This window comes from Etheostoma spectabile, chromosome 16, assembly GCF_008692095.1.
Source record: "Etheostoma spectabile isolate EspeVRDwgs_2016 chromosome 16, UIUC_Espe_1.0, whole genome shotgun sequence".
Taxonomy (NCBI): Eukaryota; Metazoa; Chordata; class Actinopteri; order Perciformes; family Percidae; genus Etheostoma; species Etheostoma spectabile.
The window spans coordinates 17,583,776-17,608,397 of record NC_045748.1 but is presented as its reverse complement, the minus strand read 5'-3'; the positions used below and the strand labels follow the sequence as shown (position 1 = coordinate 17,608,397).

Here is a 24,622-nt window from a genome sequence, read left to right as displayed (position 1 = left end):
ACACTCCAGCCACAATTAGTAATAGCATGAACAATTGCAGAGATAGGCTCACTTGTGTGGGCCCTTGACTGGCAGGACGCTGTCTTCTGTGCCCTTTTTACACCCATTTACTATCAAATGGAGGCGGGATCAAGAGTAAACTAAGTGTTGAGTTAGTGTGTGTTTTATGTCCAAAAGAATTTGTAATTTATTTAGTTGTAATATCATGTTGATACAATTGGTGTTTTAGTCCCTAAATTGCTAATTTTAGATTTCATAAAAGTTTTATGGTTTAACATGTCATACATTCTTTTGTTTAATTAAACTAGCTAAATATAAAACTATCTTTATAAGACATTCCAAATAGAAATTGGTGAATTTATACATACATATTTTTTATATTTAACTTTGCAGTTCATTTCATTCTGTAGAAGTTTACTTTAAGTAATATCAAAGGGTTTTAAAAGTTAAATATAAAAATTACATTGGATAATAATTTATTTACTTGATGACTGAGATACACTTATGGCTGGTGGTAATAACTACACAAATCTGAAACTATTTTTAATCAACTATTAATGCGTTCACTACTGCATTAATGCGTTCACTACTGCATGACAAATATTAATAATTATATAATAATTTCTCACTGCCATTTAAAAAAAGAAGGTTAGATGTGCATAAAGCAGTCCCATCAGACTCCTCCAAGGACTTTTTTCAGATCACAAAATACTGAAATTCATTTATGAAGGTAACCATGTAGCAAAAATAGCTGTCATACTGTCCTCAACATTGCAGTCCTTGCAATTACCGCAACTTAAAAGAGATTCAAATGCTTGTAATTTCTTCTAATCAACATACTCAATATGGCATGAAATATAGCTTTAAAATTAAATTTTAACAAGTGCATAGAATTTCAAGTTGAATCAATGTCTTGCGTGTTTGTATTGACTAACCTGTGTCCTGATCACAAATCTGCTCGCAGGGCTCAGTGGTCCTCTGGCCGCAGTAGTCCAGGACCCATTGTGTGGACGAATTGGTCTGATAGTAGAGGGTTAGCTTGGCTGGGTTTAGCCAATTAGAAACATCCAGGAAGCTGCCCATGCTCACCACAAAACTACTTCCTGTAAAGAAAAGAAAACAATAAATTAGTTTGCTTATATAAAAAACAAACAATAAAAAGGTGGAAAAAGGCTAGATTGTTTGGTATTTTTAAAGGTTCGTTTATTGGTTCTATTGCAAAACCAATTGGAAAGTAGCTAATTCTTTTGATTTCATTGTAATTTGAATTCCCCTCCTGACCAGGCTGAATTTAAATGAGAAAATTAAGACCTATAATGTGTGTATTGATGGGATTTCCTTGGTAATTGCAGTAGAGGGGCTAAAAGAGTTTCACGAGTCAATCAGTAAATGCTATGCTCATTGACGCTGACTTACCTTTCTTTTTTACTGCTCCCAGACCAATCGTTAAACTCTGATCGCTGAACAAGATTATCCCTAATTGATGCCAATGACTTTTGGTTCTAAAGGGAGCTTCAAGGAGATTGTGCTTCAGCCCTCTGCTGAACACAAAGATTCTTATACATTTCTATTGTGTGTATACTGCTGGGTTGTGAAAGGTAAATGTGCAGAAGCATTTGCAATAAGTATACATTTTTGTTCAAGTAAAACTGTACTTCAAAAACCCTGTTAGGACATGTCTATAGCAACTGTGAGATTAAAAAGCCTCCACACATATTCTGTACAATGTAAAAAAAAAACTGTAATGGTGGTCTTCAGACTGCTTTTTTTAAAGAGAGGATTAATACAGATAGAAAAGCTAAGACAGTAGCCAGTATAGTAAATTTGAGTCACATGAAAAAGTTACAAGGCCTATGCCCTGCGGGAAAATACACAACTCATAGAAGAAATGCCCCACAAAGAATGCATATAAAGAACTATCCAAAGTCTCATTTATGCTTTCAGTTTTTTTTTTTCTTTCTTACCATTTTAGCTGTTCCAAATCCAAAATAGAATACACTGCCATGTGCCTCTTACTACACATATGAAGTCACCGGCTGCTTCTTTTCATTTGACAGAAATGTGTTTCACTGTTCAATTCTACAAATAGTTTTTGACTACCTTGCAAACTTGACTAAAACCACTCAACTTGACTGTATAATAGCCCTGCAGTTTGGCACTCAAGTAAATATTGCATTGCCTGTAGCCATTGTTCTGCTGCACCAAGAGAATGAACTGAAAGGAAGTTGAAGTGTGTCCACCTAATATGGTGAAGTGAAAGGTCTGTTGAAATATGAGCAGCTTACTGTAAACTCTTGTTTCATTGTGCCTGACATTAAACACATTGTAAAAAATACTTACTGGATGAGTGGTTCGATATGTTGTGCTTGTTTTGTGCATGTTTTCTTTCTACTGCACACAATAATTAATCTATCATTTATGAGTAAAGATTGAACAATCATAGAATCCCTTAGAAACAAGGGTTCTTGTTGTTCTTGAAAATGAATTATCCAGGACCCACCAAAATGCCCCAAAAAAAGCTGAAATACACACATAATTCTTCAGATGGGATCCCAAAAAGCATTTCCCAGGTCGAGACCATTCCTGCAGCACTGCAGTTAGTGAACAGAACTGCCAGTAGCCCTCATTTGCTGAGAAAGTGGAACAACCTAATGGTCTTAGCTCACACAGTGAGGAGGCAATTGTTAGATTATGGGTTGGTTTCTCTGAGACCTGTGAAGAAATCCCTCCTGAGCAGTAAGAACATTCCTGATTGCTGGCAATTTCGATGTGCATATTGTAAACTGAGTGCAAAAGACAGAGGGGAAATTATTTTGTTAGAATAAACCCATTTCACCTGTTTTGGGAAAATATTTGGTATAGAAAGCAGGGCATCTCTGTCATGTCAACATACTGTAGAAGTAAAGAAACTGCACATCTAGCAGTTGTCTTGTATCGAACATATGCAACAATTGTCCCCCGACATTCCCAAAAAAGAGCCATTTACACTGACTGACACCTTATTAATAATCATTGTTTGCATTATTTATGCTTTTGTTTTTGCTGCATTATGGTTATGGCAATTGAGATAGATGAGACATATAACTAAATGACAACAATTATTCCTTATTACTTCTTAGTAAATAATGATTTTGTTAGATTTCACTACCACCTTCACACTGTAATTTTAACCTCTGATTATCTTTTGTCACATAAGAAAAGTCTCTCTTTCCTGCACCTAATATTAAAAATAGAATTCATCCTTAGTTTGTAAAATAATCCAATTATTCACTTCACATGTTAAAGTGCTAAAAAAGTAATACTAATTATTAAGCTTATTAACATATTTACACACACACACACACACACACACACACACCACACATATTTAATTCCACCCATATTAGATTTAACAACGAGTCTTGTGGTTGAGTGGAAAGTCTGCCTTGTTAGTAGTGGTAAAGCAAAGGTGAGGAGGTCCTAGAAAAACAATCAATAATCATTCTACAAGGACTACACATGGCACATGTTCATATTAGATTTCACAGCACGCTGATTAACAGTAAACATATCTCACAATGGACTACAGTGTAGTGTAGTCTAAACCTCTATGATGTCATCTAAATCTAAAAAAGAATCTTTAAAAAAAATATATCTAAAAAAAATGTGTGTCCATGTGCAAACAAATGGTGTGTGTGTGTGTGTGTGTGTGTTGTGTGTGTGTGTGTGTGTGTGTGTGTGTGTGTGTGTGTGGACTAGAAATGAGGCCCTGGCAGCAAGAGCACCTGATCGACTGATATGTGAATGCTTTCAGAGATATGCCAATCATTAGTTAAATTGCCTCCTCTCTTCACTCCCTCTTACATCACTTAACTCTTTGCACATTTCCATATTGGCCTCTCTTAACTCCCAGCAAGGTTTATAATACTGTTGTATCTTGCCAATACACACAACAAATTTAGAATTATCCCACAGCCAACAGTTAATTTAAAACACACTCAGTGGGACAAATCTCTAAGCAGTTGACTGGGCACCTACATATTTGATTTTTCCTTTTTTGTTAAAAATATTTTATGTAGTTTCCATGTTAGCATGTAAATTGACAAAAGACAGTATTTATAACTCAATTTTGTTCATTTATTCTGCTTTTTTCACAACATTTTGTTTGTATCACGCACACGCACGCCGCGCGCGCGCACACACACACACCACCCCCACACTGCAACACACACACACACACACACACACACACACAGCTTGCTACTGTATACAGCGTGAATAAAACCTTGGAGTACTTCTGTCAAATTAGTGAAATAGAATGTTTGTGTCAACTGATGAAAAGATGTGAAGAATAGAACATATTAGTAGTCCAATCTGCTGTTTGCAGTCACATGTCATAAAGTCTGCACACTGAAAGCTCCCACTGCAAAAACAAAGAAAAAAAAGCAATCATATTTTGAGCCCACTGCTCTTCATCAGTCTGATGGCTCAAAATGTCATTCAGCTGTTTGTGGTGACAATAAATCCTTTTTACCCATTGGGAGCTTTCAGTGTGTGGGTTTTATTGTCCTGATTTTTGCTCATTTTTTGGTTCCAGCACATGATTTACTTTTTGTTGGATGGATATGCGTCTTTTGTACTTTATCAGTTGTGCAGAGGGACACTGACACTAAAACGCATTAAAATTGAAAACCACAAATAATGGAAGTGAGGGGGGAGAGAGATTGTACTTCAAGTCATTTGTAAATAGAAACAGAGGAAGCATTCAGAGCTGTCCCTTGTCCATTAGTTGTTCCTCCAAACAAAACAAAAACTATACAAATTACATAATATCTTTCACCACTCAGTAACAGTATGTACCTATTGGACAGCCATCCCAGCAGCATGCTGCTCGAAGGACAACTGTATCAATTGTGGCTGATAACATGCTCCACAAATCTATATCCTTTTTTAGTTTCAAACATGAAGCCCAACATTGCCAAGGGCTGAGGTATGTACAGGATAAGATTACTGTGGGTGCAAGTGATACTTGATTTTACTTGATATTTGATTTATTTACTGTCTTCCTAAGTTTCATTCTTTTGCCCTTCCTGTTTTTTAGTGCAAAAAAGAAAACAGATACAAAGCTAAGTGAGTCAAACTGATTGTGTTTGACATTCCCTTGGTGAAATATTCAGCCAAGGTCTAATGTGTTGCACTTACCATCCGCAACAAAATGCTCAGGCACATGGAGGGTAACCTTGACAGTGAGGGGGCAGGAATCCTGTGTAGCATAGACAATGGCAATGACACATGTGCTGATGGTAATCAACGTCAGCGTGACCTTGTTTAGCGGACTGTGTGGGTGGCCTAGAGGCAGAGAAAGAGAAAAAGGTAAAAAGGTGAACAGTTTGACAAAAGCCCTTTTGTTTTGATCAGGGTCTCAAACAGATGATAGTACGTGCTTTTGCACAGAGACACAGAACACACACAGACACACAACACAGACCTCCAACTAAATCACCCAGCGCTATCCTTTGTTGTAAATACAACCTCTGAATCTCCATCAATACTTGAAAATTTAGTTAATTGTACTGATATATGAATCTAATCCAGATTCAAGTTTGGCTCGAGTACATAAAGGATGACTTTGAATACCCGAGCTTTTGCACAACAGCCCAGAATCATTCCTCAGCGTGATATATGATCTTATTGCTACTGACAGGGTTATAGATTGGTTGTTTTGGTTGCCCTTTGGCTCAGTCAGGGCTCCCATTTCCAAGCCAGATACAGGGAATGAAATTAGCCGCTTAACCTCTGTCTACTGATATTCATCATGGGAGAGAGGTTGGCATTTTGAAGGGGGCTTACTGGGATGTGATAGGGATATGGAAGTGATAAAGCTGGTTTAGAAACTGTTCTAACTAGATTTTTTTAAATATCACACAATGTCTCAGAATTTGTAGACTTTGCAAAAAGTCAATAGTAATGGTAGGCCTATTGTTTCCCTGTTCTGAGCAATGGGACTCAAGTGGTTAAGTGACATACATAAAAAATCTCCTTTTTTGCTGATAAGAGTTATGTTACTATATCAGGGGATACCTCAGAAAAACAGAGCCACCAGATGTTTTACGCTCTCCAACTGCAATGTTTTTTTGTTTTTTAAAAGATTATTTGTTGGTCATTTTAGGCCCCCACTAGGAGGGCTGAAGACATGAAAGATGAGAAAGAAGGGAAATGACATGCAGTAAAGGGCAGCAGGTTGGAGCCAAACCCGCAGCCACTGAGTCAAGGAGTAAACCTCTATACATGGGCGTAAACTACACCAGGAGTGCTACCCAGGCGCCCCTGCGGTGTGTTTTTATCAATCGCTGATGCAATGTGCAAATGGTCAAATGGACTGAAATGGACATTGGACACACCATCATAGAAACAAGTTCAATAAGTAACACCCCGGGGACAGGAGAGCCCGGTGAATTTCATCAGAAGTTTAGAAATGCATCTCAAGGTCAAAAACAAGGAGACCAAGTTAGGATAATGAATCCTGTACTGAATAACGTCCACTACAGTCACGATGTTGTGAAGGAAGAACAGCTGTCTGTGGCATCCGTGGCAGAGCAGCTAATCCCTTTGGGGTGAGGGTGGTGTCACTGAGCTCATGAAGGGGTCCCTCAATTACTATAAAAGCCTACTGAGTGGACAAAGGCATGTTCACTCACGATGGCTAACACTTACTTTATGGCCACAAACCAAGCACCTATCAATGCGGTAATACACACACAGAAACACGGACACATACACAAATACACAAGTGAATGCAAAGCAACAAGCAAATACACAGAGCAACCCTAAAGCTTACAAGCTGTTCAACGTACAACTTTTTCATTCTATTTATTTCCCTCTCCCCATCTTCTAGAGAAAGTAAAACTTTTTTACTCAGGTTGTAACTTTAACAGAGATCATGGTCATGGGTGTTATGTTTTATATATATAAATGCAGATTTTTTTTTATATTCAAGAAAAATAAAGGATTGATTTCTTCAATTAAAAATTAAGTCATCACCATTACATATGATGTACATTGTGTGACAAAAATAATGGAGTTTCAATAAAATTTGTAGGAAATTAGTAACATTTTCACAATGGAAATCTAGTTATAGTTTTATTTCCCTGGGTTGTAACTCCTGCTTGGCAAAAATCTTGGTGCCCCGTACACGTTATTCTGCCAGCCAGGAACTGCAGAGGTGGATTTCTGTGCTGAATTTGAATGATTGGCAAAATATAACCAAGCCACATTTAAAAAGAAAACCAAGGTCATTGTCTTATTGTGGCTGTATAAGAAAGCAAGCAAAACCCCAAAGAAAAGTGAAATATTTAGCTTTTCTAGCTTTTTTCTACCTTGGCACGACTCCCTTATTGATTGATTCAGACAACAAAGTAACAAAGTTACGCAACGACAAACCTCAACACAGTGACCTCAGTTTCATTCATCTCTACTGTGTTAAGAAGTTTTCACTTGTTTAACATTTGAGTTTGCCATCATTTGAATGGAATGGAATAACTATAAAATCTAAACCCTGTAATGACTACAAAGTTCAGGAGAGTTTCTTGCTCTCAGTTCCGCCTCTCAGGTTGAATTTAACATACAGGCATAATTTAGGTCAACAAATTACTCATAACTCCTCCACTATGGTAATCAAAAAGGACAAGACATGTGGAATCTGTAATAATAATAATGAGATTAATATATGCAACATTGCTTTTTCTCCTCCTTGGGTACAGTGCTATGTGATAGTAAACTGCATGCATGGGAAATAATAGGAAAACATGGATTTCCATTCCATTAGTGAACACACACACACACACACACACACACACACACACACACACGCAGACTAATTCCCTGTGTTTCATCCTCTTCCAGTCACTCACTCACATATACACAAATGCAAAAATCCACATACAGTCCTCCCTATCACATATCACTACGTGGGAAGGGAAGTTAAAATCATGCTTCCCATCAAAGTAATGTGACTCAGCTTTGCTCATCACCGAGCCTCCATTTACATCAGCTCATATATCTGCTTTGAGTGTCATTGAGCTGTGCCATGGTTCAGCACTTTAAACCCCACAGGGAATGTGCATGACTCCTTCCTACTTCCAGCTACGCTGACAACTCTAGACATTTCTAGCCTCATTTCCCTCAGCTATAGGCTTATCTTCAACCAGAGTACGGTTGGAATTCATTTGGTTCCAAAATGTTTTATTGCCTTTAATTACCTTTTTACTTTATTGCTTTCTCACCAGTATGCCGTGGATAAAATGCTCCACCCCGTGTCAGTTAATGTGTTTAAAATATAACACATTTATAACAATATACAACGACGTAAACCTGCATTCCCTCTCACCTTTGCTGCGTCTTCGTCCTCTGTGTTGTTCTGTGTAAAACTTCATTTGGCTGTCATCTTCAGGCTCTGACCCCGATTCCCCTTGAGGACCAAACACACCTCCAGGTGCTGGCAGTGAGAAGATAAGAGGGGAAAAGCAGAAAGAAATTGGTAAAGAATCAATCAACGTATTTAGGGATACAATTTTGCTGTAAAAAAGATTGGAAACTGGAATGATAGCAACTCTTAACCAGCACGTTTTTCCGGTACACAAATGTTTCAACACTCCACACAAGAAAACACACAGGACAGAGCAATGTGTGAGCTCTGTATGAACAAGACTGTATGAAAGTAATTCGATACAGGTTAGAAATTCCATTTCAAGTCCAGATAATTTAAATTCTGTTCAAAGTCAATTTAAGTTAAATACCAACGATTCAGGACACTTTATTCACTCTAGAAGAAAAATATGCCATTTCTTTTACACGTATATAGGTTTAAGGAAAATACAGTATTCATTTTAGATGACAAGGATCATGACACATTGATCTCATTCAAGTGTCAGTATGGCAAGTATCATTTTCTAAAACTGAAAGTATTTGTCCACGGAATTGCAAAGCATTAATATGTAATCTTAGATATAGATATGAACCAGAATATTGTAGATGTTTACAGTTTACAGTACACTGAACTGCTTCATTGAGACGATTAAAACCTGAAGTTGAAGTCAACAGTTGATTGCCGTATTTTATTCCATCACCTGTAATATTGTTGGTTAGAAATCTGGGATTGGGTTGATGTTATGTTCAATTCAGAGGATGGAGAATGAGTGGTGACCCTAAATTTACTGACTCATTTGTGATGTCTGCATGTAGCCCTGAAAATAAATTACACACAACTTATTTATCCTTTTTATCGTGGTTGCACTTCACCACCCAGTGTTGTTATTTTCAACCGCTATTGAGGAAGTAAGAAATTCCACTCCTCTCCCGACTTTCCTGTCCCTACTTGTCTGATCTGTTGGCCACGGTTGGTAATTTGTCCATCGTTACAGTCTCTGGAGCTCAATTTGTTAATCAAATCGGGTCACATCCCCAGAGTATGTGCAAGTCTGTTTTTAAATGAGGGTGAGAGCAAGAGAGAGGTTGTGAGAGTAAAGAGGCTTTGTTTGTACTGCGCTGCCACTTTAACACTAAAACACACATCTCTGCTAAACGCACAGGGGCGGCCACAAAGTGATAATCGGCAGGGATTTGCAAAGTGTTAAGCCACCGATGGATAAATAAGTAATCTAAAATAACCTAACATATGTATGGATGCCTTCAACATTAACCCTGATATAAAAGGTCCTCCCGGCGAGTTTCTCACATGTTTATTGCTGTAACGTACATAACCCATTTGTCAGCATTGTTATAACAAAGCAATTTAGCCAAAGTCACAGCCTAAAGAAGTAACTTTATGCTAATAAAATCCATCTAAATTCCTCATGGCTGTACATATGTTTTGCTTGTATAATCCCCAGGATCACAGTGATTACACTTCCTAATCTCCCAGAGTGAAAAGGTGATAACGGACAGAAAGAAAATCAATTCTTTTCTCTTGACTATGAGGGAGCATCTGAGGAAAAAATGCTTCACCTGTGGACAGCAAATTAAAACAAGGTAGCATAAAAAAAACCGTAAGGTTCTGGTGTATTGTGTCAATACCCTGATTCATATCATGTCAGTGAGGACAGTTGATAATGGCTAATAAATATTTACTCTTCTGTAAGAGGTAAAAGCTTTACCCCCACAGGGATGATTATAGAAAATGTTACGCTTCTAAGTGCAGTCAGTTGCTAATTGTGTCTTATAAAAAATGCAGTGCAATTGACAGGAAGGGTGTAAGTACTTTTTTTAGACTCACATATGGTGATGAATTTCTTCTTGCATGTTTCAAATCAATTATCTGCTAAAAGTAAGATTTGGACATGAGCAAAAGGTAAAAAGGAAAATCTACTCACAGATCCCATGCGTCAGCAGAGGTTAGAATAAACCTTCCGAGACATGTTTTGGAGTGATTGTACAATAAATCATTGGTCATGATAAACAATACGTCAGCTCACTTTTTTTAAATTGTTTACGCTACAATTTTGTTTACTTTTAATGTGAACAACTGAGTGTAACACTCCGAAAGTCTTCGAGGTGAGCGCAAATTATGTGCCATTATACAACCCAGTATAAAGTGACCCCATGTCTCTTAATAATATGCCCTATTCCCCCCACGCAAAGAACATTTTGGCTCCTAAATTGGCTCTTTAAAAAAGAGCCAATCCCAAAAAAGATGAAATAGAAGTGAGATGCCTCACTCTGTAGCTAAAACAGAGAGCAGAACACTCAGGGGTGAAAAGATTTTTTTTTTAAAATTAAATCATGTACACCTGTTCTAATATAACCTTTAAATACAATTTTAAACCTGGAAATGAGCATAATATCAGCTGTCCTCGGTGACAAAAGCTTGTCACAATATACTTTCAAAGATTTAATCAGTCAAAAATTGTACACATCAGGGGGACATGTTGCAAAGACTGTGCACTGAAATAATATAATAAATAATAAACTCCTTTCTGAAAATCAATGGATGGTACAACACATTCATAGCATTTAAGCAGTTGATTGATTCAGAAATATTGCATTGTGTAAAAACTTAGAGAAAGTCAATCATCTAATGTTTGAATATATACTCTTTTAGAGTAAAATGTGTGAAAAGAATTAACAGCAGACTATGAAGACATAGGTTAATTTTTCTTTCCAAGCTGGTACACTCAGACAGAGGCAAATAAATAAATAACAAAAAGTTGTTTTAGCTTCGACAATCTTTAAATAGAGGTATAAGGGGTACATAAGGGACACTCAACCTTATTTTTTTATTCACCTTAAAAACTGTTTTTTTCTTTTAAAGCTCAACCCTTCCAAAAAGTAGTTTATTGCTAACGATAGAGCAACAGATTCTCTCTTCCTTGTTAACAGCACAGTCATAAATCCTGTGCAACTGTGGAGCAATGCAGGTAAAAGTCCCGTCTTTACTCACTTCGTAAACATGTCATAGCTCATGAAAATGTGCCATAACGATTTTAGACTTGATTAAAAGTTCTATTAAGTCGGTGTGCGTACAGAAAGCTGTAGGCACTCTTTTGGTCTGGTGCACTTAAACAGGTCGAGAGTGGAGTTGGATTTTGAGTGCGAGAGTCTGGCGGCATTTGGAGAGTGGAGCCAACCAAGGCAATGTGGTGTAAAATTGGTTCTGAATTTATGCATCGTGTTGGATCATGCCAAGAGAGGTGGTTGACAGAGATGAAGGAAGAGAGACAGGAAGAGAGAGGAAATAAAAAAGGAACAGAGACAGATCAGTTTTAAAATATTAGTTGTTCACACTGCATAAAAAAAAAAAAAAGATTACTTTAAAGGGCAACTAGTATAGCATTTTCAGGATTATGATTGAATTTTGTGTTTGTACTAAAACATGTTTACATGTTTTATGTTAAAAAAACTTATTTTTCTCATACTGCCTATGGCTGCAGCACCTGTATTCACCCTCTGTATGAGACGCTCTGTAGGAGCGCTAGCCCCTCTTCCCAAAAGATCCCAGTCTGCTCTGATTGGCCAGCGCGCTTCCCTGTAAAATATGCTCTGTGTTCTCACTAGAGCTACAGCACCGGAATTTGGGGAGAAATTACCAACATTGGTCAAGATTACAGCTATGTCACATTAAGTAGCTACTAAAGTATTAAAGTACTAAAGTAGATGAAGACCATGGAGAGGATCATCCTGCGTCACCTGCGACCCCTGGTGGGCACACAGCTGGACCCCCTGCAGTTTGCTTACCAGCCTGGGATTGGAGTGGACGACGCAGTGATCTACCTGCTGCACAGATCGCTGCTTCACCTGGAGGACAGCGGGAGCACTGTGAGAGTCATGTTCTTCGACTTCTCCAGTGCTTTTAACACCATCCAGCCTTCGCTCCTCAGAGTGAAGATGGAGAGTGCCGGAGTGGACCAACATCTGGCTGCATGGACTACGGACTACCATACCAACAGACCACAGTATGTGAGGCTCCATCACTGTGTGTCTGACGTGGTGCACTGCAGCACAGGTGCCCCTCAGGGTACGGTGCTCTCCCCCTTCCTTTTCACCCTCTACACCTCGGACTTCACACACAACACCACCCACTGCCACATCCAGAAGTTCTCTGATGACACAGCCGTTGTTGGTTGGTCTCTGAGGGGAACGATCTGGAATACAGGTCGGTTATCAAGGACTTTGTCAGCTGTGTGAGCTCAACCAGCTTCAGTTAACACCAGCAAGCAAAGGAGATGATAGTCGACTTCAGGAGGAAAACATCCCCTTTCTCACCGGTGAGCATCCAGGGATTGGACATTGATGTAGTGGAGAGCTACAAATTCTGGGTGTTCACCTAAACAATACTGAACTGGACTGATAACACCCAAGCACTCTACAAGAAGGGACGAGTCGCCTCCATCTGCTGAGGAGATCCGGTCCTTTGGGTGTGTAGGATCTCTCAGGACCTTCTATGACTCTGTGGTGGCCTCTGCCATCCTCTACGCTGGGTCTGCTGGAGGGGGGCAGCTCGGACCGGGACAGGAGCAGACTCAAATAGACTGATCAGGAGAGCGAGCTCTGTCCTGGACTGTCCTCTGGACCCCATAGAGAAAGTAGGGGAGAGGAGGATGTAGTCAAGCTGACATCCATCATGGACAACACCTCTCACCCCCTACATGACACTGTGGGGTCCCTGAGCAGTCCTTCAGCAGCAGACTGATACACCCACGGTGTAAGAAGGAGAGTACCGCAGGTCCTTCATCCCGCTGTCAGACTCTACAACACCTGTCTACCTGATAGTGTTGTAGTTTCTGTTCCTGTTTTCTCCCATACATCACACATTTCTGTTTATCTTTAATATTGGTATTTATATTATTTATTACAAGTACTTACTTTTCAATATTTATGGTCTCAGGTTAATATAATTTAAATTATGCTACCGACTCTTGCTTCTTTGCTCTAATTACACATTCAACTTAATTTTTAACGTCACTTACACCGCAATTTGTTCTCTTATCATGGCAACGCACTTAAAATTCCTTTTGTTTGACGGCATTTTATTTACTCAGTCTACCATATTTCATTGTCTTTCTTGCCTGTATTTCTTGCTTGTATTTCTTGCCTTGTATTTCTTTCGTGCTTACTTGTTTGGTGTTATTGTTTAGTTTTTTGTTTGCTGTTGCTGTATGCTGCTACTTGTAACGACAGAATTTCCCCGTGTGGGATAAATAAGTATAATCTAATCTCTAATCTAAACTAATAGTTAGCAGTATGCCAACGTTAGATTGTAGTAAAAGGAAGCAGCACTTTCTAACTACAAAATCCGCAGATAAAGGCTTCTGAATCAAACACTCCCCATTAGGAGATGGTTTATCAGTAATGTACGGGGCTCCAGAGTTGACATGGAGGGGGGGGAAAAAAACAAGAAAAAACAAAATTTATCCAAAAATAATATGTACACTTTTGCAAGATATTGACTGTGATTTGCAAGATCATTACTTTGTTTTGTGATTTATCGAGTTTCATTTGCGAGATCTTGACTTTGTTTTATGAGATACATGAGAGACATTTATTTGCAATAGCTCACAAATCCAATAAATAATAAAACTAACCTAGCTAGCAAGGTTTGTAAAATCTGTGCAGTTGGAATAACTACATTATCTTCTGATGTGAAGGAAAAGAATTTAAATGACAAAAAAAACAAACGTCCACCAAAATCTAAATGAATTATCAAGAAAGACCAATTGCCATGGTGCATTAGAAGCTCATTGGATTTCAAAATCATTTCAAGTTTAATAACTACAGTACACAGTCTCAACTTTCTTTGTGTGGTATTGTAAAATTGTAAGTAATTGCTGTCTTTTTCCTGTTTGTGAAGTTGTTCTTTTGTATTTTAAAGTGTAGTTCAGCTCCCTTGCACATCTTTTGTAAAATGTTCACCTTTTTTCTGCTGTCATGGAGATTAAAAAGATTAGTTACATTTTCAAAGCATTCTTTTAATAGGCCTTTGAAACTAACCAAAAGACACCTAGAATTGAAGCTTGTTATATCGCAGGAATATAAATTCAACAACACTTTATATATTTCTATCGTTTGCATGATCCTCCCTCAAATACATATGCATAAAGGATATGGGGTAAGATTTCACCAATCACACAAAAGGTGTGTTGACAGACTGTCTGTGTGTGTGTGTGTGATCCAGATAACAGGTAAATTGTGCTTCCAGGCTAGGGTGCACGCTTGATAAATAACACACAGAAGAATACATCTGAAACAAGGTGCAAAAGTCTTTAGAAATCTAGCCCTAGGTCTTTTCTATTTCACAGATTTTCTTCCTTTTTTCACAATGTTTTTTCCACTTTCAGTCCATTTTGTTTTGTTTTGATCTTGCTTTTCTCTCTTTCTCAGCGATGATACCTTCCAAACTCAGTCACATAGAAACATTAACCCCCAGAACACTAAACTCCAGCATGTCGTTACTAAAAATTTCCATTACTGGGGCATCTCGCTTTTAAAGTCCCTCACACAGTCCAGAAGTCCACAAAATCATTTTAGTGTCCTCAAAGTCCTAAAATGCCCATAAATACATATTAAAAAAAAATGTCATTACATTCTCCTCAGTCACCGGTATTGACGCCTAAAGTTTGAAAAGGCAAATGCATCATGAACATTCTTCCTCAGGTATGACAACAGCATGTTTTTTTTGTGCGAAAAAAAGCATATGCTCTCAAAAATCCCATCTCACCTCAGCGTCTTGTGTGGAATAAAAGTTACACATGTAGACAAAAGGGAAGGCATATTGGTTAGTCAAAGAAAAAAATGTAATCCTTTTTTTACTATGCCATAATGTTGAATGTTCAAGATCTATACAATCACAGTTTCAAGGTAAACACAACAATTAGTGTTGGCAATTCAGTGTCTGACCAAATGTAACACATAGTCACAATCTCCCCCCGAGTTATGGTGTTAAATAAAAAGTGTTTTTGCACAACATTATGATTTCAGAGTTTCTTTGACCTTTTAGGTATTAAATGTCATCGCTTCATCATTTTATCCTATTAGACATTTGTGTAAAATGTTGTCATAGTTAGCGGAGGAATTCTTCTGTCATGGCTAAAATGTGTTATGTGAAGTCACAGTGACATTGACCTTTGACCTCCTAATTGTAATCAGTTCAATCTTAAATCCAAATAGAAGTTTGTGCCATTTCTCGGGAACGCCTGCGTTCCAGAGCTGTCCCAATCCCAAGAATGGGACAGACAGATGAACGGACATACGTACATACAGATGAACAACTCAAAAACATAATGCCACTGGCTAAAAAACTAAATACATAGATAATTGTAGAGCAAGACATTTTTCCACTGCTGTTTTAGCAGACAATTGATGAAAATGCATATTAGGAATTTTCTAATGTATATTTAAAAATAAAAATATTAATTATAAGTTGATCAAAGAACGCTTCTTAATTATCTGGGAAATGATTAAGTGTGAGAGAGAGTGAGAGTTTTAATTAGTGATTACTTGACATTAGTTCTAACATATTTTTTTGTATCTTTTAGCATGCTCATATTTTCACTCACTGGTTAATATGTTAATGTTAAGTTAATTATTGCAGGTATGGACCAACATAAAACAGGGACCGTACAAGTTAACAAAAAGAAAAAACAGAAAAATGGAAAAGAATTAAACAGCAATAAACAATTGCTTTGCTGGCAAAATGAGAATGAGATGTCACAATTATATACTGAAGCAAGAATTATGTGATTTGGTGTTAAAAGGGTTTGAAGCAGAAGGTAAGAAAGACTGTGTGTGTGTGTGAGTGTGAGTGTGAGTGTGAGTGAGTGAGTGAGTGAGTGAGTGAGTGAGTGAGTGAGTGAGTGAGAGAGAGAGAGAGAATCTTATCTTATGCATAGGAGGAGGGCACATCACACTCTGGTAGTACAATAATATACTGTATGTTACACCAACACAAAAAAGATCACACTAGCAAACCTAATGGAACTTATCTACTCAAAAAATATAGAGTAAGCTTGAGCGAGCAAAAAGGTTGCATTAAACTACAATACTCTTCACATTACCATGGATTTCCAATCACTTTGTGAGTAAAAATAATTGTTTCTCAATCTACACTCTTTAAATTTGATGACGGTACCCTGATTTCCTATATCCATTCTTAGGAGCCTTTTGTTGTGGTTTCCTAGACTGACAGGACATTAGTCCTTGCATTTGCCTAAGCCACAACAACCATCTCCACAACTAACCAAATAACAGTGAGTGGAAGTAATGGACCTTTCAATATGGCAATATACAGTCCAAACTTGTTTTGTGTGTTTTTAGAGGCAGTAGATCAGGGACAGACGTCAAAGTAAAAAAAGTCTGTTCTCTGCAAATGACTTGGAACTACTTTGAGGTTTTTGTAAAGTATTCTATGATAGTCTACAGAACATATTTTGGTTTTGGACAAAGAATTCCATTGGAAATATGTTAAACTGGGCTCTGAGAAATTGTGATATGCAATCTTTACTATTTTGGATAACAACACGACAATTAATTAATCAAGAAATAATCAACAGATCAAACTTTAATGAAAATTGCTTTTGGCAGCCATTCATTATACTGTAGTGAATGTGCTGAAACACACAGGTTAGAAGACATTTATTGCCATATAATACAGATGAATATGTCTAAGAAAAAGCTAATGCTCACACATTGACATATTTGGAAAAATATTATTACAGCGGATTTCACAAAATGAAATAGGTAGCGTATTTGTTGTTTATCATGGTTCTTGTAAGTCTTAAATACAGATTTGTGCAAAACTGTTTTACACGTAGAAGGACGTAGAAGGATGGTTTTAATTGGCAATCAATATGCAAAAAATCTGATCGTGGCAAAAACTGGCATACATATTGGTGTTCTAGATCAGTGGTTCCAAACCCTGTTTTCTGGACAATAAAAATCCTCCAAATTTTCCTCCGGACACAACTGATTTGCTAACGTAGATGTTTTCAGCTGAGGAAGAGTTGTTTCCTCTTTATTGGCTGAACACACCTGATCCAGCTAAATAGCTGTGAGTGGAGTAGGGAAAGACGGAAAACAAGCAGGGCTGCAAACCACTGTAAAACAGATTCAGAATCAAATTTACTGGTCAAGCTTGTGCTTGCACATTTGGGGGTTTTGACTCCAGCTGTCAACCTATGTACACATAAACATCCCACAGTTATATTTAGGATAAATGTACTGTATACAAATACAAACAAGAAGCCAAACAAACATAAATACGGTAACTAACCAGTACACACTGGGTGAATGATGTACTGGGTCCCTGTATGGTTGGTAACTCTACAGGATGTAGATGTTTGTCGACACAAGTACCTGAAACTGATTTACCTAAATGTTATGACCTGAATGTATGTGACTGATGTATATATGTCTTGTTTTGTTGTTATTGTTAAAACTGTCTTCACTGAACAAACAGCTTTCCAAATTTTGTTGTATGTTACCATCTACAATGACAATACAGACATCTGTCTATCTAATATGAAGGACAGCCTTATTTCTCATTACATATAATGGCTATACAGTGTGTCACATGTATGTGTTGCATTTAATACAGCCAAAGTGAATTCAGGTAATTGGAAAGAAATGTTAACTGGGGCAATCCTAATTGCCAAACAATATTTCTAAACCTTTAGAAATGAAAAGGCTAAGTGTAGATTTTCCAGAAAAACACCCACATAATTATACAGACATGTGATTCAATAAAACATGCAGGGGCAAGATAGTTTTGAGAGGAAAAATCTTTCACAGGTCAGCTTGTGCCTTTGTTGGTGTGAAAAAAAGAAATAATGGGAAGAATTTAGTTAATATAAAAGAGCCCCCTATCTGCTTTTGAATTTGCTGGTATGTATGGTGACAAGTAGCTCGTGGATTCAGATGCTTTTGTGTTCATTAATAATGTATGTGCATGAGGCTATTTTCCCATTTACTGCACGCATATTTGTACATGTGACTCTGACGTCTCTCACAATTTCAATGTGACCTCAGTGGCTTTTGTGACTCTAAGCAAGATAAACTGTCTTGACGTATGGCTGCTGGACTTAAAGCTAAATGTCAGCTTGTGTGTGTATAGTGTACAGTGCATACGTTTTTCTATATGCATATTCAGATGCTATATGTGTGAATACTTATTTTTGTGACAATGTGTTTGTGAGTAAATTAAGCTGACAGCAACACCAGTCCCCACATGGCTCAGCAACTGGTAATCACATTAAGGCACAGCTGCATTCAGCAGTCAGTTCTGACACCAGCAAGCTAAATATTTCCAACTCAAACTCAATACAAACTTGCATTAGCATTCACAGAAAAGTTAGAGTATGTAAATGTACCATTTATAATGCACAAGGCAATATCTGAGAGGCAGCAAGAGCAAATTTGTGAAGTTGTATTCATTGGGTTGTTTGTGCAGAAAAATACATAAAATGTATGTTAGCGAATATAAATGCAAGTCTTGCAACTTTACTGCACAAATTCAATTATTGACTTAAAATTCAGATCATGATTAAGAAGAACAATTGTTGTTTGAATTTAAAACTTGCAAATCTGATGAATGTTACAATGAACCAAACTAAACATTTAAAAAAAAAAAAAATTAAGTTGAAATTAAAGGTCTATGCACACAAAATACTTATTTCAATAACACTCTATAGTAACTAGACGCTAAGAAGCGTAAGTTAAGTATCAGTAACTACTTGAATTCATCATTTATAAAGCATTGTTCCTAGGAACTTCCGACAGTATTAAACATGAGTGTGCAATTTTATAAACACAGGTATAGATGTTTTATTCTTGATTCATAACCTCATCTACAATGTGCTTAATTAATGTACTTTTGTACTTCATGAATGATGGATTCACCATTTCTAAATTAAGTTTTACATCAATTACAAACCAGTTATATACGAGTTAATGGTTCACAAGATCATTTAGAATGTGTCTTTCAATTTAATTTAGAAATGCTTTATGAGGCATAGATAGTTGTCACTTTAGATGAGTTTACACAAATATACTTAACAAGCAATTAATCATGAATTTCTCTATTAAGTGTTCCTCGCTTTAGATTAGTAGTAAATGCTTTCTATCTACCTGAACTAATAATAAATTGTAGTATTAAGAAGTGTTTATAAAACACATTAATAAACTAACTTAATTTTTTATATATGTAAATACATGCAAAAATTTCTAAGCAGTTTAGTAACCGTTTACTTACACTTTCTTAATGATCTTGTGAAACATTGACGACTCCTAAATAACTGGCTTGTAATTTATGTTAAACCTTGTTTATATATGGTGAATCCATCATTTATAAAGTATGAAAATACAATCATTAAACATATTATAGATACACTTATTAATTAAGAATAAAACATGAATACCTGAATGAATTTAATACTAATGTATAATAATGTAGAAACAATGCTTTATTAATGATCAATTTCAGGGAACCTATAATGCTTTCCCATATTTTCGGAGTGCAACAGCAGCAGCTTCCTAACAAAAATGTTAGGAAGCTAATAAAATAATATTGGGGAAAAGACGGAAATAATAAAATGGGTTTGGGGTGTTATTTTGTGTCTTTGGTGATTCCACACGCATACAAAGTTGAGAAAAAAACATCAATGCTGTTTTGAGTGAGATACAGGTTTCTGAATGTCTCAGCTCTTCAGTCTCAGCTCTTCAGAATCTCCACGGCTAACTAACCAAAACCAGCAGACTAAATGTAGCATGCTAGCGCTAGCATGCCAGCTCATTCTCAATGGCAAAACACTGCTACAACACACAGTAGTTTACCATAATCTACAAAAGACCTACTTACATGTCCCTGTTCCACAAGTGTGCCTAATTCTGCCTTGTACTGACCAAAGTTGGAAAAACAGTATCTAGCGGATGTTATCATTACCTAGCTACTGTGCATGTGCGACTCCCAACAAAGATAGTAAAGCAGAGAGTTGTCTCACTCTGTAGCTAAAACAAATGAGATGTCTCACTCTGTAGCTAAAACAAAGACCTAAACACACAGGGTGAAAACAGGAATTGCAGCAATGTGCAGTACACCGAAAATATGGTGTTTTTGGAAAATGAAGCCATTTAAACCTATTCTGGTACAACCTCATGTTACATTCATGAACCTGAACATTAGCATAATATGGGCTCTTTAAACAAATTTGTGCACAAAACTTGAGAAATAATCCTTTTGTGTGCATAGAAAAAGTCTTCAATCTTTTTGATTCAGCTCGTAAAAAATGGAAGCATAAACAAACATGATAGGTCTAGATTTGTGTTCAGTGTAGAATGACTGGAGAAATAGGGCTCTATTGATGAAACTTAAAGCAAAAACAAACAGGCACAGGCTGGAGGGGTCAGGATCAGGAAGGTAGGCCTGAGGCGTTCCATTCCGCCATGCTGCACCAAGCAAAGGGATTCAACTCCTTAAACCAGAAAATCAGAGAGATAGAAGGAAATCCAAGACGTAAAGCCTGTAATTTACTTTATTTTGCCTGTCTGTCCCAGTCTGTCTGCTTTTTAAGCGAGAATTTCATGTAAGTCACGGTGGTAGCTATCCTTGCCTCTGTCTCTCACTGTCTCTTTTTTTCTCATGTCTCAGTCTCCTACTGCTCTGTTTGCCTATCTTAAGTAATCCCAATCAATATTGTTTTACTCTTCAGTTCCACCGTGTATTGTAAAAAGCTCTGCACACGCACAATCCTACTATACATAAACAACCTATGCTGAAATGTTATTACAGAGGGCATCACCAAATTATCCCTGCCGACACATTTTACAACCTAAATTTATGAGTTGCAACATGTTATACAGGAGTGAAGGACTTGAAAAGGTGGGAGGCTTAACAAGACACCACTTGGCTCTTTTACTCAATTGGACTCAGTGTTTGTACACACACCTCTATATTTTTTATTGTATCTCTCCTGCTTCGAGAACACACCTGCCAATTTGGAGCTAATAAGCAAATGGTAAATCTCAGGGATGTCAGATATGTGATTGCTGTTGGCTGTTAAGGGTAATTTCAGATGCAGTGGCCCTTGGCACCTATCTGTATGTCGTTTTATCACCTGTCACCAACCAGCTTGTTCAGTGGTAAAGCCATAGAGGGTGGCATAGGATGGCAGCTGTCACCCAGAAAGGTGTTGCCTTGTCATTTTCGTAAATGGAGTATGGGAAAAAAAAAACAATGGCTTCTTCTTAATACTTGGTTTGACTTTATATAAATCTGTGACATTTGCATCTTTGTCATATTAAGCTGACTTTGATGAGATAAACTGTTTGACTTTTCATTTCTTTTAGTTTGAGTCTCACAGTTTTTCAGTGAATGTAGAGCCAGTCAGTAGCCAGCAGAGCAGTGAAGAAAACTCATGCACAGTATGGTGCTTTCAGCTGGCAAGCTGACTCTGCAGCACAACAATGTTAAAAGGGAGAAAACTGGAAGGTCAACTCCTTGAGGTAACGATTGATTTTGCAGTTTGTCAGTATATCAGCATTGTAACTCTCAAAATCACTGGTCTTCAAGCTCCTCAGTTACTTATATATGTTCTATATTAGACCATGGGAAAGATAGTGGATCTCACTTTAGGACAGTCTGGCACAGTCTGCCTCACAGGGTCTTAAAAGGTCAGGGTAATAATAAATGGATCATTCATGCTGGGGCCTGATAAAATAAAATCTTAAAAGCAATCCTGAAATGAAAATGCAACCTCTGCAGGGAAGTGGGAATTTTGGGTGGGATTGTCAATACATCTGACAGCATAAAAAAAATTGCTTTGGCATCACTGTCAATATCTTTTGAGGGATATACAAATAAAAGTAATTCTGATAACCATTGTGATTCTAAATCTGGAAAAAAAAAATGTCAATGTGTGAGTGTAAGATGCAAAATATATATCTACACAATCCTTTTAGCTTGTATGTGAAAGGTTAAACTGAAATTATAGAAGTTTTTGTAGCTTCTCCATCAAATCCATATCTGTTAAACCCTTGCTAATGTTACCTGCTGAGTTTACACCTCCCGTACCAACTAGAGGAGCTGATCTAAAAGCCTTAACTACAAGTGGAAAAAATACTCCATTTAGAATGTGCTCCCTCCTTTTGTTTTCTTAATAAGTTCTACTGGCTTCACTCAAATGAAAGCATCATCATCAAGCTGCACACACAATTTGCGTATTGATGCCAATTGCTTGCACATGCATGGCATAGCAATCATTCAATATTTTGCTTTACTCTTTCTTTTGTGTTACTACTTCTAATGTATGCAATATGTATTTTCTGATTGCGCCCCTAAATTATACATACACTTTATTTTATTCAATAGATTGTAAAAATGGAAGCATCTTACTCTCCACCCCCCACCCCCAAAATATGATACCAATAGGCCTACATATAATAAAGAAGACGCTAACACCCCAAAGTCATCTGCCTCCTCAATATTAATGCTACTGCTGTAGGCAACATCAAAAAATATCCCCAGACTCTATGAGTCAAAGCACCAAAGAGTGTGGTTGGGATTAAGCAATAGTGTCAACAGATTATACTCAAAGGTTGGCTCTAAAGAACCATTCTGAATTTACTCCCGGGAACTTTAACCGGTTGAAACTTGTTTCTTTTTGATCGTTTTTTAAAAAGGACTTGAACATGGCCTGCATCAGATATATACAAGTGATATTCACACATTTGGTCAAAGCAGTTAGGATCAATATGGGTGTGTTGCCAGTAATGAAATTACATATGTATGTGCAGAAAACAACCTTGTCTTTATTACTACTCAAATACATTGTGCTGACAAAGGTAACTGCTGTCTGGATTTTGTTTAGAAGAAACACTTTTTTGAATCAATGAAGCACTGCATTTGTAAACCGCACCGCAAAGATGGTGGGTGGATGCTGGGTGTAGAAAGCACAGGACTTTTACTCCAGAGTCCAGGGTTTAAATCATGATCTGTTGTTAGGTTTAGGCCACAGAAGTCCTTTGGTTAGGGTTAAGAAAATACTGTGCTTTTTGTGGACTTTGTCTGAAATAGACCAAGAGCATTATCTATGTTCCCATTAAACATATTTACAGTTATAAATAAGTTGTATAAAGATAATTTCTGGAAGACAGGATCAGCTAACAAATACCAAATTAGAGTGAAAAAATGAATGAAATCTCACTTGCTTCAACTCCAGCCAGCCCAACTTCATCACAATGACCTTTAAGCAATGACAACTAAAGGATCACTTCACCAACTGCTTGACTCAGCCAGACAGGAGAGGCCTGCCTGCCTGCCTGCCCCCCCCCCCCACCTTTCATGGCTGTTTGCTCTGCATCCCTTCCACGTGTCAACAGTAGCAGAATTTTCAACCTTGGTCACACTTCTCTGAATAAACTAATAAATATTGTTCCTCATCATTAACTGAGCAAAATGGCAGCGCTCTCCACTGAACTTCTGAACTATGTTTCCTGGGAAGAAGGCTTAAGTAGAACAGACAGCGTCTCCACACTAGCATCACGCCTATCTTTTTCTGTTAGGGAAACTGGTGGGGACATCCACATACTTGTCTAAACAGTACAAGTTCGACTTTAGTGTGTGTACACCCTATTAAACAGCTACTCCTCTTCCTGTGTGCACATGGCCAAAAATCATGTAAAAGAAGTTGTGGCAGGGATTTGAGCCAAGAATTCACTGACTTCAGTGCAGAGAAAGCTAAGGCAAGCATATTTTTTTTTAGAGCAGTGAGATGGTTCATGGAGTCTGTGATTGGAGAAGAGCTTTATCCTGGTTATATTGATTTTAACTAGATTTAAGACTATCAGGATTTCAAGTATAATTTAGTTATGCATATTGATTAAATGATTAGTATAATTTCATCAAGGCATTTTGTCACTTTTAAAATTAGGATTTTAAGAAGTATGGATTGGTATGTCTGGTCAGATGGATTGACAGACATTTGTGAGACCTCACTTTGTATTTTGTTTCTGTCTCTCTAGGTCTTTTTACAAACAAAAACAAATACAAAAATAGAGTCGCACACTGCCCTGACTTGCCAGAAGATCCGATATGGCCGATTGTAAGAAGCCCTGTGGTCACTGTAGAACCTGTAATCACTGTGTTTTGTCTGGAGCGAAGATT

The 24,622-nt window shown here is 37.4% G+C and overlaps 1 protein-coding gene across 1 annotated transcript in view; it reads right to left on the bottom strand.

The window, feature by feature from the left end:
- Positions 1-24,622, bottom strand: part of astn2 (astrotactin 2) — a 285,511-nt gene that overhangs the window by 142,710 nt on the left and 118,179 nt on the right. The window contains exons 5-7 of the mRNA XM_032540394.1: positions 8,366-8,473; positions 5,182-5,328; positions 936-1,103 (exon numbers count right to left, since the gene is read on the bottom strand). Coding sequence (XP_032396285.1) covers positions 936-1,103; positions 5,182-5,328; positions 8,366-8,473 — 423 coding nt within the window. The remainder of the gene's footprint in view (positions 1-935; positions 1,104-5,181; positions 5,329-8,365; positions 8,474-24,622) is intronic.